We start from the raw sequence: 12755 nt of genomic DNA on the forward strand, positions 1-12755 counted from the left end.
TTGATGTAGGTTGTTTGAACTATTTTTTTGAATTTGTTTTTGAACTCGGCAAGCGATTTACTCATTTTCAGGTCTGTTTCGAAATTATTCCACAGATTACACCTTTGACAGATACACTTCTTTGCTTGATGTTTGTTCTTCTTTTGAGTTTTTGGAATAAGTTGGTACCTCTTAAATCATAGCTGCTTTCTCCAATTTCGAAAAACTTCAGAATGTTTTGGCAGAGCAGGTTATTGTGTGCTTTGTACATTAATTGGGCAATTTTAAAGTCAACCAGGTCATAAAATCTCATCGTATTTAATTTGATAAATAGTGGATTTGTGGGTTCCGTATATTTTGATCTATTAATAATTCGAATTGCTTTTTTTTGTAGTTTTAGAATAGGGAGTGTGTTTGTTTTACAGGCATTTCCCCATATTTCTACACAGTAGGGCATATATGGTAATAATAATGAAGAGTAGAATGTGTACAAAGATCTCTTATTTAGCACATCCTTGGTTTTGTAGAGGATCCCTATGATTTTGGCTATTTTTCTTTTTACGTTATCGATATGTGGCTTCCAACATACTTTTGAGTCTATTACTAATCCGAGAAACTTGGTTTCATACGCTCTTTCTATCTCAATCGAGTTTACCATAATTTTAGCTTGGTGTTTGATTGGTCTTGTGCCAAAAAACAATTAACTTCGATTTTTTCAATTTAAGTGACAATTTATTTCTGTCGAACCAGTTTTTTAATTTGTTTAATTCGTTTTCTATGGTTGTCAGGAGCTGTTTCAGATTTCTTCCAGAACAGTAGAAAGTTGTATCATCAGCAAATAGGACACATTTAAATTGTTTTGAGACCTTGCAGATATCATTTATATATAAGATGAATAGTTTTGGACCAAGCACTGACCCGAGGAACTCCATGAGTGATTTTCAGTTGATTCGCTTTTTTTTTTATTGTTGAGCTGCACATACTGATATCTGTTTTCTAAATAACCTTTTATCCATTTATAAGATACACCTCTAATGCCATATCTTTCTAGCTTTTTCAATAATATACTGTGATCTATTGTGTCAAAAGCTTTTTTTAGATCTAGGAAAATCCCAACAGTAAATTCTTTGTTGTCTATATTAGTGGCTATTGCTTCCACAAACTCCATAACTGCCATTGAGGTGGTCCGTTTTTCCCTGAAGCCATATTGATTCTCACTTAACAGCGCATGCTTTTGTATAAAGCTATCAAGTCTGCGAGAAAATTGTTTTTCTAATATTTTTGAAAATTGTGGTAGTAGTGATATTGGTCTATAATTTGTAAACAAATGTCTTTCTCCACTTTCAGAAATTGGAATAACTTTAGCAATTTTCATTTGTGATGGAAAGATACTAGCTTTGAATGACAGGTTGCATATGTGCGTGAAAGGTCGCACTACATATTCTATAATCTGTTTTATTATTGTCATATCAATATCAAAGCAAGGGCGGCCAGGTAGTCCAGTGGTTAGCACGTCGACTTCACAGTGCAGAGGTACCGGGCTCAATTCCAGCTCCGGCCTCCCTGTGTGGAGTTTGCATGTTCTCCCCGGGCCTGCGTGGGTTTTCTCTGGGTACTCCGGTGTCCTCCCACATTCCAAAAACATGCATGGCAGGCTGATTGATCACTCTAAATTGTCCCTTGGTGTGAGTGAGGGCGTGCATGCTTGTTCGTCTCTGTGTGCCCTGCGATTGGCTGGCTATCAATTCGGGGTGTCCCCCGCCTACTGCCCGAAGACAGCTGGGATAGGCTCCAGCACCCCCGCGACCCTCGTGAGGATGAAGCGGTTCGGAAGATAAATGAATGAATGAATATCAAAGCAATCAGTTGACTTTTTATTTTTAAAAGTTTTTACAATATTTGATACTTCTTTTCTTTACAGCAGTAAGGAACATCGTGGAGGAGTTTTTTTTTCTATGTATCTATCTATTTCAATCAAGTTTGTTGGATCAGGAATTCGTTTTGCTAGGTTACTGCTGATGTTGACAAAGCACTCATTAAATTCAGTTGCTATTTCTGTAGTTTTTTCAAGAATAGTATTTTTGCCTTTGAGAAAATACTCTGGATAATCCACTTTTTTAGGACTATTTCTGATTACTTGATTAAATGTTTTCCATATTTCTTGTGTGTTACTTTTATTCTGCTCCAATAGTGCATGATAAGGGCGGCCCGGTAGTCCAGTGGTTAGCACGTCGGCTTCACAGTGCAGATGTGCCGGGTTCAATTCCAGCTGCGGCCTCCCTGTGTGGAGTTTGCATGTTCTCCCCGGGCCTGCGTGGGTTTTCTCCGGGTGCTCCGGTTTCCTCCCACATTCCAAAAACATGCATGGCAGGTTGATTGGACGCTCTGAATTGTCCCTAGGTGTGAGTGTGGGCGTGGATGGTTGTTCGTCTCTGTGTGCCCTGCGATTGGCTGGCAACTGATTCAGGGTGTCCCCCGCCTACTGCCCGAAGACGGCTGGGATAGGCTCCAGCACCTCCCGCGACCCTAGTGAGGATCAAGCGGTTCGGAAAATGGATGGATGGATAGTGCATGATAATGGTCTCTCTTACTGGTTCTTATAATATTTACTAGTTTATTTTTATAGGTCTTATATTTTTTTCTCCTTCTTCAGTTCTCAATTTTAATTGTTTTTCTTTTTACATGCGTTTTCTATGCCTTTTGTTATCCATGGCTTACTTGGGTCTTTATACTTTTTGAAGACTTTAGTTAATGGAAAATGTTTATCATATAAGGAGATTATGGTAGACTGAAATACTTCAAACGCTGTATTTGGGTCTTCGTTTGAGCAGACCTCGGTCTTGCTTAAAAGCATCGATGGAGCGTTGGGTTCTTAGTCTTATTTCAGATATGTGAGTCGTTGACTTTGTTTTTCTATCAAAATAATTGTGAAAAACTGCAAAGACAGGTTGATGGTCACTTATGTCATTAATGAGAAGTCCACTTTCCATTTAATGATCAACCTTATTTATAAATATGTTATCTATTAATGTGGCCGTGTCAACTGTTATTCTACTAGGTTTCAGGATTACTGCGAAAAGGCCGTTGCTGTACATAGTATTTATAAAGTCAGTTGTTTTTTTGTGTCCATTTGGGTTTAATAAGTCAATGTTAAAGTCACCACACATTATTTGTGTTTTCTTATCGTTGTAGTAGCTGAGCACATCTGTTAGTTTTTTATTGAATGTGTCAATACATGATCCTGGTGTCCTATGACGTATGATATTTAGTGCCTTTTCATTATGTATTTCAATAGTTAGACATTCCATTAGGTTTTCTATTGTGCTTGTCAATCTCTCGATTTTACTGCATTTAAGTGCTTTGTCTACATATATTGCAACCCCCCCTCCGTTTTTGTTTTCCCTATTAGTTGCAAACATTTCATATCCTTCTATTTCCATTTCACTTCTTTTATCATCGTCAAGCCAAGTTTCTGATATGGCAATTATTTTAAATTTATTGAATTTAGTCAGGTATTCTTTGATTTTTGTGAAGGTTTTATAGAGACTTCTACTGTTTAAGTGTATTACTGAAAGTGCATTTTCCAATTTTATATTAGTGTTGAATTGTTCGTCCAGGTAATAGTCAGAGTTTGTTACCCTTTTTTTGTTCTTGAAGAAGTTATTGTCCGGGTCCAAATTGTTCTCGGGGTCGAATGGCTTATGGTCAGTATCTTCAAAGGGTTGGAAGTCCATGTTTTTGGTATGTAAATTTCCTGCTCCCACGCGGTCGTCGCTGGCTCCCTCGCTGTCGTTGGGGGCTCCCTCGCTGTCATCGCTGGCTCCCTCGCGGGTGCTGGCTGGACGTCTCCCGGCTCCCTCGTGGTCGCTGGCTTCCTTGCGGTCGTCGCCGACTCACTCACGCTCGCTTGGCTTCATCGCGTCTACAACGCCGTGTGGACGTCCGAGACCATCCCGGATGACTGGAGCGAAGCAGTGTTAATACCCCTTTTCAAGAAGGGAGACAAGAAGCTGTGCGCCAACTACAGAGGCATTAGCCTTCTTGATGTGGCTGCAAAAGCATTCGTCATCCTTCTGTTGAAACGCTTCCAGATGGCCCGTGACCACCGGACTCGCCCAACTCAGGGTGGCTTTCGCCCCGGAAGGGGATGTGTAGACCAGATCTTTAGCTTGCGTCGCACCCTGGAGCAACGATGGGCCTACCAACAACCAACAGTCGCTCTCCATGGCTTTGAGGGTGTGAGGGTCGGCCGAGATGTCGCAGTGTCTGCTCCTTTGCCAGCCTGGCGCAAGCGGCGTGGTGGACAAGTCAAGACCTGGATCACCACGATGAAAGAAGACCTCGCGTACCTTTCCGGCCCCCAGGTGGTGGGTCTGAGACGGTGGAACCAGGACTGGCTGAAGCTGTCGGTTGACCTGGCACAGGACCGCCGCGCTTGGGCCGCCATGATCAGGGATGTCGTGCGCTCCAAGGAAGAAGCCGGTTCAACCCGCCCAGGGTGAAGGCTGTTGCAAACTGCAAACAAACTCACGCTCGCTGGCTGGCTGCCTCCTGGCTCTCTCACTCTCGCTGGCTGGTTGTCTCGCGGCTCCCTCAGGCTCGCTGGCTGGCTGGGTGTCTCCCGGTTCCCTCGCGGTCGTCGCTGGCTCCCTTGTGATCGTCGCTGGCTTCGTCTCGGTCGTCTCTGGCTCCCTTGTGGTCGTCACTGACTCCCTCGCGGTGGTCGCTGGCTGGTTGTCTCCCGGCTCCCTCGCGGTCGTCGCTGGCTCCCTTGTGGTCGTCTCTGGCTCCCTTGTGGTCGTCACTGACTCCCTCGCGGTGGTCGCTGGCTGGTTGTCTCCCGGCTCCCTCGCGGTTGCTGGCTCCCCTGCGGTCGTTGCTGGCTCCCTCGCGGTCGGTCGGTCTTGAAGAAGTTGTTGTCCGGGTCCAAGTTGGTCTCAGGGTCAAATGACTTGTGGTCAGTAGGGTTGGAAGTCATCAAAGGGTTGGAAGGGTCATCAAAGGGTTGGAAGTTCATGTTTTTAGGTTTGTGAATTTCCTGCTTCAGTAGGGTCAGAGTTTTTGTCATCGGGTGGTGAACAGTTCTCAGTATGCTGCTTGATGGTGTTGAACTCGAGCCTGTTGTGTTGGAGTACTGGTGCTGGGGTGGACGATAAGTTTGTCATGTCTTAAGTAGGCAGTTTCCCCTCTGTCACGTGCAGCTTTTAATTTTGGGAGGAGCTCTTTTCTTTTTTGTCGTACGGCATCTGTAAAGTCTTCGTTGATGTAGATGTTGGAGCCTTTTAAGTATTTTGCTTTTTGTAGGATCCGAGTTCTGTCCTTGTATTTTTGAAATTTCAACACAACTGGCCTCGGTCGAGGTCTCCCAGGTTCTTGTCTTCCTGTGCGGTGAGCTTTCTCCACCTCAATTTGCCCCTGTATCAGCAGCTTCTCCTTGAGGATTTTTTGAACTTTTTCCTCCGTTTCAGTCCACGTTTCTCCCGGTGTTTCCTCAATTCCATCAATTACCAAGTTGTTTCTTCTTGACTGTCCCTCCAAGTAGTCCATCTTGTCTGTTAATACTAGCATGCTGTCACATATTTTGTAGATTTTTGTTTGCATGTCTTTGGAATGGCCAGTTTGACAGATTAGATTTTTTTAATGCCGTCTACCTCTTTTTGGGTAAAGTTGATGCTGGTTTTCATTTCTTGGACTTCCCTGGTAAAAGTGTCAAGTCGTGAGTTTGTTGAGTCTTTTATCATCTTGACAAATCCTTTGAAATTTTCTGTTGTTGTTGCAAGAGCGCCATAAAAAGCTCTTTTTGTTGCTGGAGTAATTCGTTTACTTGAGTGAGGGTCAGTAAGTCCTCGTCCTGCTTTGTGTCTTGCTTCTGTTTGGCATTTCGCCGGGTCTCGTTGCTAGGCGGTTGTATGCTAGTTGGTGACGTGTCCAGTGGGCTTGCTGCTGGGTGTTGCTGTCGTGGCAAGTGGGTTTGCTGGCTCCCTCACGCTCGCTGGCTAGCTGCCTCCCGGCTTTCTCACGCTCGCTGGCGTTCGGCTGGTTGGTCTCTGGTGGTGGGTTCCAGCTGCGTAGCGGCTGTTCCAGTTAGCTTCTGTGCTAACGTCCGCAGTTAGCTAGCTTCCGTGCTAATGAGCTAGCGTTTCGTCCAACCCCCTCTTCACGTTGCCAATTTCTACACACGCGCTGTCACCATGTTTCGCTCTGTTCTTTTCTGTCAAATGTGGGAAAGCTTCACACAAGAGAAATGTTGACTTTGCTGTTGCTGCTCCTTCTTTTCCGCTCGGTGCATTGCTCGGCAATGCGTAGCAAGTCACAGTTTACCGGCGCGTCCTTCCCATCACTAATTAGCACCACTTATCGCCGCCGCACTGTGATTGTGATTGTTACATCAATACATTCAAGTGCACAGGAAAACTTTGCCTGCAGATTTCTGTTTCTTCAGCAGGCCTTTTAGTTGGGTCTAAATTATTCATTCATTTTCTGAACCACTTTACCCTCACTAGGTCGTGGGGGGTGCTGGAGCCTATCCCAGCTGTCTTCGGGCAGTAGGCGGGGGACACCCTGAATCGGTTGCCAGCCAATCGCAGGGCACACAGAGACGAACAACCATCCATGCCCACATTCACACCTAGGGACAACTTGGAGTGTTCAATCAGCCGGCCATGCATGTTTTTGGAATGTGGGAGGAAACCGGTGGACCCGGAGAAAACCCATGCAAGTATGAGGAGAACATGCAAACTCCGCACAGGAAGGCCGGAGCTGGAATTGAACCCGGTACCTCTGCACTGTGAAGTCGACGTGCTAATCACTCGACTACCGGCCTGCCAGTCTAAATTATATCACCACTATTTAAGTTTGGAAACCACTGCTCTCCACACTTTACTGGTCACTGCCAAGTAGTGAAATCCATTAGGCCTCTAGTCTTTATTGATAGCCCAAGCATGTGCATACTTTGTGCTTAAGGCCCACATTTGTGCTCAAAAAATGGACAGACGATTTAAGTTATACAAACATGTTAGTTTTTGTTTTACTTGGAAAAGTGCTTGCCAATGTGATTTTTCCTGTCTAATTTGATCACCAACATGATTTATTATTATTATTATTAATAACAATAATAATAATAACAACAATAAAAACAAAACACAGCCATTTGGATTTATTAGGCCTATCCCCGCTTGCTTTGTCTTGCCCTTACCATCAACCTGGTGAGGTTTGAGTTTGGTGACAAGGTTCCTGTGCACCTGCACCAGTGGCTCTTTGGTCTCTTCATTTTCATCTAGAACCAGCTTTGTGGTAATGGGACACGTCACTTGGGAAGACTCTTCCACCACAATTGTCTGAAAACAAAAAATGCCACTTTATTTTACAAAAGCATTGTTCAAAAGAAAATAAATCTTAAGTGCAACTACACTTGTGGTGTCACGACACCAAAATTTTGACCTTGATACTATAACCGCATCAAATACCTCGACACCAATATTGAAGCGGCACCACGGCAAAAAACTCAAAACAAAGGTAAAAAGCATTGATATAATAGCTTACAGCTAAACAATGTCAAAATTGTTTTATTTGAATTAATTTACAAAATTACTGTTAGCATACTAATAAGAATACTTTTGAGAAAACAAAAAGTACATTTTGAAAAACATGAACTTACTACCGACACCAAAAGCTTTGCGATTATTTAGTGGTTCGGGCAGTAGAAAATCTGACTTAATATTTGTAATTCCAACCGCTAATACTGGGAAAACATGTAGAATAGAAGATGCAAGCCTGGTGATTTGATTAAGAACTGTAACACAAATGACAAGATCGACCATTGATTGTACTTACCTAAGTAAAAGAGCAAAATGATTTCACCTCATCATTCTCTTTCACAAAGGTCAGCCTTTATAGATTGTGGGAAAGACCATTTTTAGATATTTGTAGTTAACATTGAATGCATCGACCGAGTTTTTTCTGTGCAAGTGTATTTCACACTTGCACTGTATTTATAGACGAACCACAAAGATTGAGTATATTACGAAGAATAAGACAAATATTTAAGTAGACGCATCAATCTGTCATATGGCACGCGTTATGTGCGTGTGATCCACTCGCTTTGACACTCACAATAAATAACATTTCCGGTACCTAAGTAAGGTTATGTGGAAACTATGTTGTTGTGTCATTTTTGACAGCTCAACACAGTCCGTCGATCAGGATCAACCGGTAGTTCGTGGACTGGTCACAAGTCGATCGCGGAGGGGTGTAGGGGAAATGGCGGAAGACAAAAAGTTTCCATTTCACAAAAGATCTATTTGAAAAATAAAAAATATATAAAAAGGAGGTCAACTTTGAACTACGGCGGCGCATGATCTGAATCACCGGATGTTGTTCTTGGTCAGCGGTTGGCAATTGCAGCTTATGATCAGAGTTGTTGCGATATATCATTTTTTTATATGATTATTATTTTCATTTATAGTTTGTTTCCTGGACAATTCACTGGTGGGACTGGCAAAGAATGAGAATCTGGAGCGCCAGAAACATTTTAAAACGGCATACGAACATAGTATAGTTTCTGCACTTAACACACAGCAAAAAGTCCCGCGCCTCAGCGTCAGGTCTCTACTAATGTAGGCGGTGATTTCCTTTTCAGAAAATATTGTACCTACACTTCATTTTTCCGTTTCGTTGATGTTAGGAGCCATTATGACTGTTGCTCATTCTGGCAAATGTGTGTATGCGCACGTATGCATGTCTGTTTGCATGCACGTGCGGAAATAGGTCGCGCGTGGGAATCACGATCATTGCTTGAAAAGGTTGGGCACCCGGCGCTACAATATTGGTACTGGTACAGTACTTGGTGCAACACTAATCCACACTTTTTGTAATCTAGTTTGGACAATGAAACATGGTTTCAAGTTCCATTTATGTAGAGAAAAGGAACTAAAAATAAACAAAATAAAAATAAACACTTGTTCAACCTATCCTCATCAACAAAATCCATGCAAAAGGACTCAAATATGATCTGGATAGTATTATTATTAACCAAGCCATGATGTGTGCTGAAATTCACGCCATCAAATTAAACTGACAATCTCAAGACTTGATTTTTACCTCTCTGAGTTTCTTCCTCAGCTCCTCTCTTTCTGCTATACGTTTCCTCCTATCCTCCTCTTCTTTCAGAGCATCCCGTGTCTCTGTCCTCAGCTTGTCATCCTTGAGGATTTTGCGGATCTTTTTGCGCCCTTTGCGTTCTTCTCCATCTGGGTCGTCTCCTTCTTCCTCTCCACTCTGTGGAAATGAACATTAAGTTAAGCTCTCAGATCTTCCGCCCTTCGGGGGGGAAGGGGGATGGGAGGCTGTAGAAAAGGGCTACCCCTTTGATCAGTACCCTGCAAGTCCCCCGATTAATATGTGACCTCTGTAATCCATATTACACACTACAGGGATACATTATTTTGCATTTTGTGAGTCATGCATGATTGAAGTTGCTAAGGTTCATCAAGTTGGTCTCTAAAGTTCTTGCACTTTGGACTCTTCAGAACTTGTCAGGGAATTCACCCGGACAGTTTGAACTTTGGATGAAAAGACTCGACTCGACTCAGGAACAGATTGCCTTTTGCTGATCAGCAAGGGGGTGAAGTACCTCGAAGGCAGCACAAACTGTGTTTGAGCCTCTCGGATCGAAAACCCCACCTTCGCAACCCCGCTGAACACTTTTCTTCACAGGTTATGCAAATTACAAATATCATATCAGAAAAAACAGTCCTCCTTATTTGCATGTCGCGCTTCTCAGCCCAGCCCACCGATACGCCCCTTGGTAGACACCTGGAGGCCAAAACATCTCCCGGTACAAACAATGAATGTTAATTCAATGGGTAGATTTCGCATGAATTGAGACAACTGTAACTTGCTCATGGACATCTTATCGTGCTGAAGCACATCCTGTCATATTATCAGTTAATAGGCGCCGTGGCTCCATTCACCTCAAGTTGGCCTTTTTTTCTGTGTGCTCCACTGTGTACAAGCTGTGAGAACGTACGCGTTCGAGGACAATCTAGCATATAATAAAATGAAACTTCAACTTAAACATGATAACATTGAGTTTGTCTATTTTCCATCAGAACTACAACTAGTTTATTTGTAATTTGGTCTGTATACAGCTTGGAGGCGGCATGGCAAGCGGCTCTGGGTTTCACTAACTTAAAACCTGGAAGTTGTTTTCTATAATATGCCAAAGAAAATAATGACTCAAGAAAACATTTGGCTTTCCAACAATTCTGCTGATGTACACTCATTTATATGAAGCACTGTATATATTTCACCTTCTCATTGCTGGAGGAATCCTGTACTTTTATCCTGCGTCTCTTCTTCTTTGGCTGTTTCTGACCTTTCTGCTTCTCGTCATCCTTCTTCTTCGAAGATCTACAGATTCACAATAGAATTGGTCTCTCAGCAAGGCCAAAAGCCAGCAGAGTCAAGCGTCGAGCATCAGTAGCAGTGGAATCCGATTGTTTCCAGAGAGAATTTGGATTTCTCACCTCGTCTTTCGACGCTTCTCATCATTGTCCGACGCACTGAGTACTTCGCTCATCATCGACTCTGCACTGGATTCTAACTTCTTGAAGTCAGAATCCGCCGAATCGTCACTGTCCACTTCCAGACAGAAACCAGAAGTTACTCACTGTTCTCACGGAAAGCAAATACTGAGCTCACAATTACTGACGAGCAACTTGAGTATGAACCTTTCTTCTTTTCTCTCTTCTTCTTGGCAACCGTGGTCTTTTCTGCATTGTCTTCTTTGTCATCATCGGACTCTGCCTCACTGAGCGAGAGCTTGTGACGAAGCAACTTGTGCCGGCGACAACTCTTTTTCACCTCTACATCAGACCCGGAGTCTTCTGAATTCTCAACTGCTGAACGAGAACACAATCGGTAACAAGAGAAAAATAAAGAAAAAACACAAACGTTCCTGTCATCGAATTCACTCTACTTTGCTGTTCCTCGTTGTCATCTTCCTCTTTTTTAACTTTTTTGGAGAGCTTCTCCTTCACGTCCTCGCTTTCATTTTCTGAGGAGCTCTCAGCCCCGGAGGAAAAGCTTGACTTAATCTGGGCGAGAAGCATTTTCTTTGCGAATCTAAAAAACAAGGAAAAGAAGAATTATTAATATTTCATACACATACGCACGCACACAGTTGACTGGGTTGAATACAAGTAGGATTGCTTCCATTGACAATATATATGGAAGCATTTTTACGCTTTCTGTACAGCAGGTGGCTGTATGCACCAAAAAAAACGTAATTCACGAATGACCCAACAAGGAGAAGTGGGAGAATGAGGAAGAGGAGGAGGAGAAAAAGAACAAGCAGGAGTAGGTGTGCAAGACACTTGGATTGGATTTTACCCTCGGCCGCAATGTGGACCTGAATTATGATTAGGCCTGTCACGAAAACATTTTTCCAGATAATATATTTCCCCACAAACTATCATATTGAATGATACTATAGTTTTTTTCCCCCCACTGATATAGTGAGAGGAAAAATGATCAAAGCTCATCTTTCTGAAGTGCACTTGAGTAAAATAGTGACTAAATGAAGAATAGACAAGACCATTATTTCAGGACAGTATTAATTTTTTCACATTTTTATTTGCTGTTTTACCCTTGAGATTTTTGTAATGAAAAATAGATACCTTTGCTCAAGAGAAGTTGTTTTCTAACCAATCTAAACAATACGCACAACATGCCCTCAAACAAGCATGCATGTAAATTAACATTTATCGGAGTCTGAAAAAAATTGTGTGTCCATTTTTTCCTCATCGAACGCCTAGTCGATGTAGTTATTATTGTGACTAGCCGAGTTAAGGTTAGCTATTTTAAACATTAAATTAAAACATTTGGCATTTTAGGAGTTGCAGGCTGCCACCAGTTGGATAGACAGATTGGCAAATAAGTGTATGTGAAATATATGCGAGTTATGTTCGTGTTTGGGCAGCCACCATATGATGTAGTTACACCAGTGGTTCTTAACCTTGTTAGAGGTACCGAACTCAACCAGTCATATGCACATTCACCGAATCCTTCATTCGTGAAAAATAAAAATCTGATATATATATATATATATTTTTTTTTTTTACAAATTCAAGACAAACGCATTTATTAAAAACAGGAAAAAACTTTCAAGACACAAGCATATGTTTTTTTTTAAACTGTGCACAAAATAAACCTGCCAGCGATGGCCATGTGGGCGTGTCATAACTAATTGACATGTTGAGTCGGATGTGCCTTAACCTCCATGGCCGTTGAACCCCTGAGATTGATTCACCGAACCCCTCAGGTTCAATCAAACCCAGGTTAAGAACCACTGAGCTACACTGATAGCGCACACCATTCACCACTTTAATCAGGTTGGAGTTTTCATCTGTTGGACTATGACTGATCGGTGAAATTTACTGACGGAAGGGAAGACGGAAACACCGTTAAAATAACACGATGGACTGACAATTAAATTTTGGTTCGGCTTGAAAAAGAAAACGACACACTGAAGATGACTGACGGGTACACAAGCTGCTGCCAGACCAGCAACATTTTGTAGAACGCCCACCTCTACATTTAGCAAAGTGTTCATGATGCCGGTACCTGTTCTCAGGATCATCATCATCGTCATCGTCACCCATTTGAGGGGCTTCTTCTTTGACAGGCATTTCATCACCTTGACAAGATTGTGCACAAGTACCATTAAGTCAAGCGCAAGCAAGTAATTAGTGTGTGAATTTGCTTACAATGCTGTG

The 12755-nt window shown here is 42.5% G+C and overlaps 1 protein-coding gene across 5 annotated transcripts in view; it reads right to left on the reverse strand.

Annotated features, from left to right (window-relative positions):
• atrx (ATRX chromatin remodeler) overlaps positions 1 to 12755 on the reverse strand; it is a 48875-nt gene that overhangs the window by 24547 nt on the left and 11573 nt on the right. For 4 of the 5 annotated variants that reach the window (XM_086105667.1, XM_086105666.1, XM_086105664.1 and 1 more), the window contains 7 exons: positions 12604 to 12676; positions 10958 to 11103; positions 10710 to 10880; positions 10506 to 10620; positions 10290 to 10389; positions 9079 to 9255; positions 7175 to 7316 (listed from right to left, as the gene is read on the reverse strand). In XM_086105667.1, coding sequence (XP_085961793.1) covers positions 7175 to 7316; positions 9079 to 9255; positions 10290 to 10389; positions 10506 to 10620; positions 10710 to 10880; positions 10958 to 11103; positions 12604 to 12676 — 924 coding nt within the window. The remainder of the gene's footprint in view (positions 1 to 7174; positions 7317 to 9078; positions 9256 to 10289; positions 10390 to 10505; positions 10621 to 10709; positions 10881 to 10957; positions 11104 to 12603; positions 12677 to 12755) is intronic. The other variant, XM_086105665.1, reaches the window with a different exon arrangement.

The sequence above is a fragment of the Hippocampus guttulatus genome, chromosome 2, assembly GCF_054856545.1.
Source record: "Hippocampus guttulatus isolate MCC_2025c chromosome 2, RoL_Hgut_1.0, whole genome shotgun sequence".
NCBI classification, from domain to species: domain Eukaryota; kingdom Metazoa; phylum Chordata; class Actinopteri; order Syngnathiformes; family Syngnathidae; genus Hippocampus; species Hippocampus guttulatus.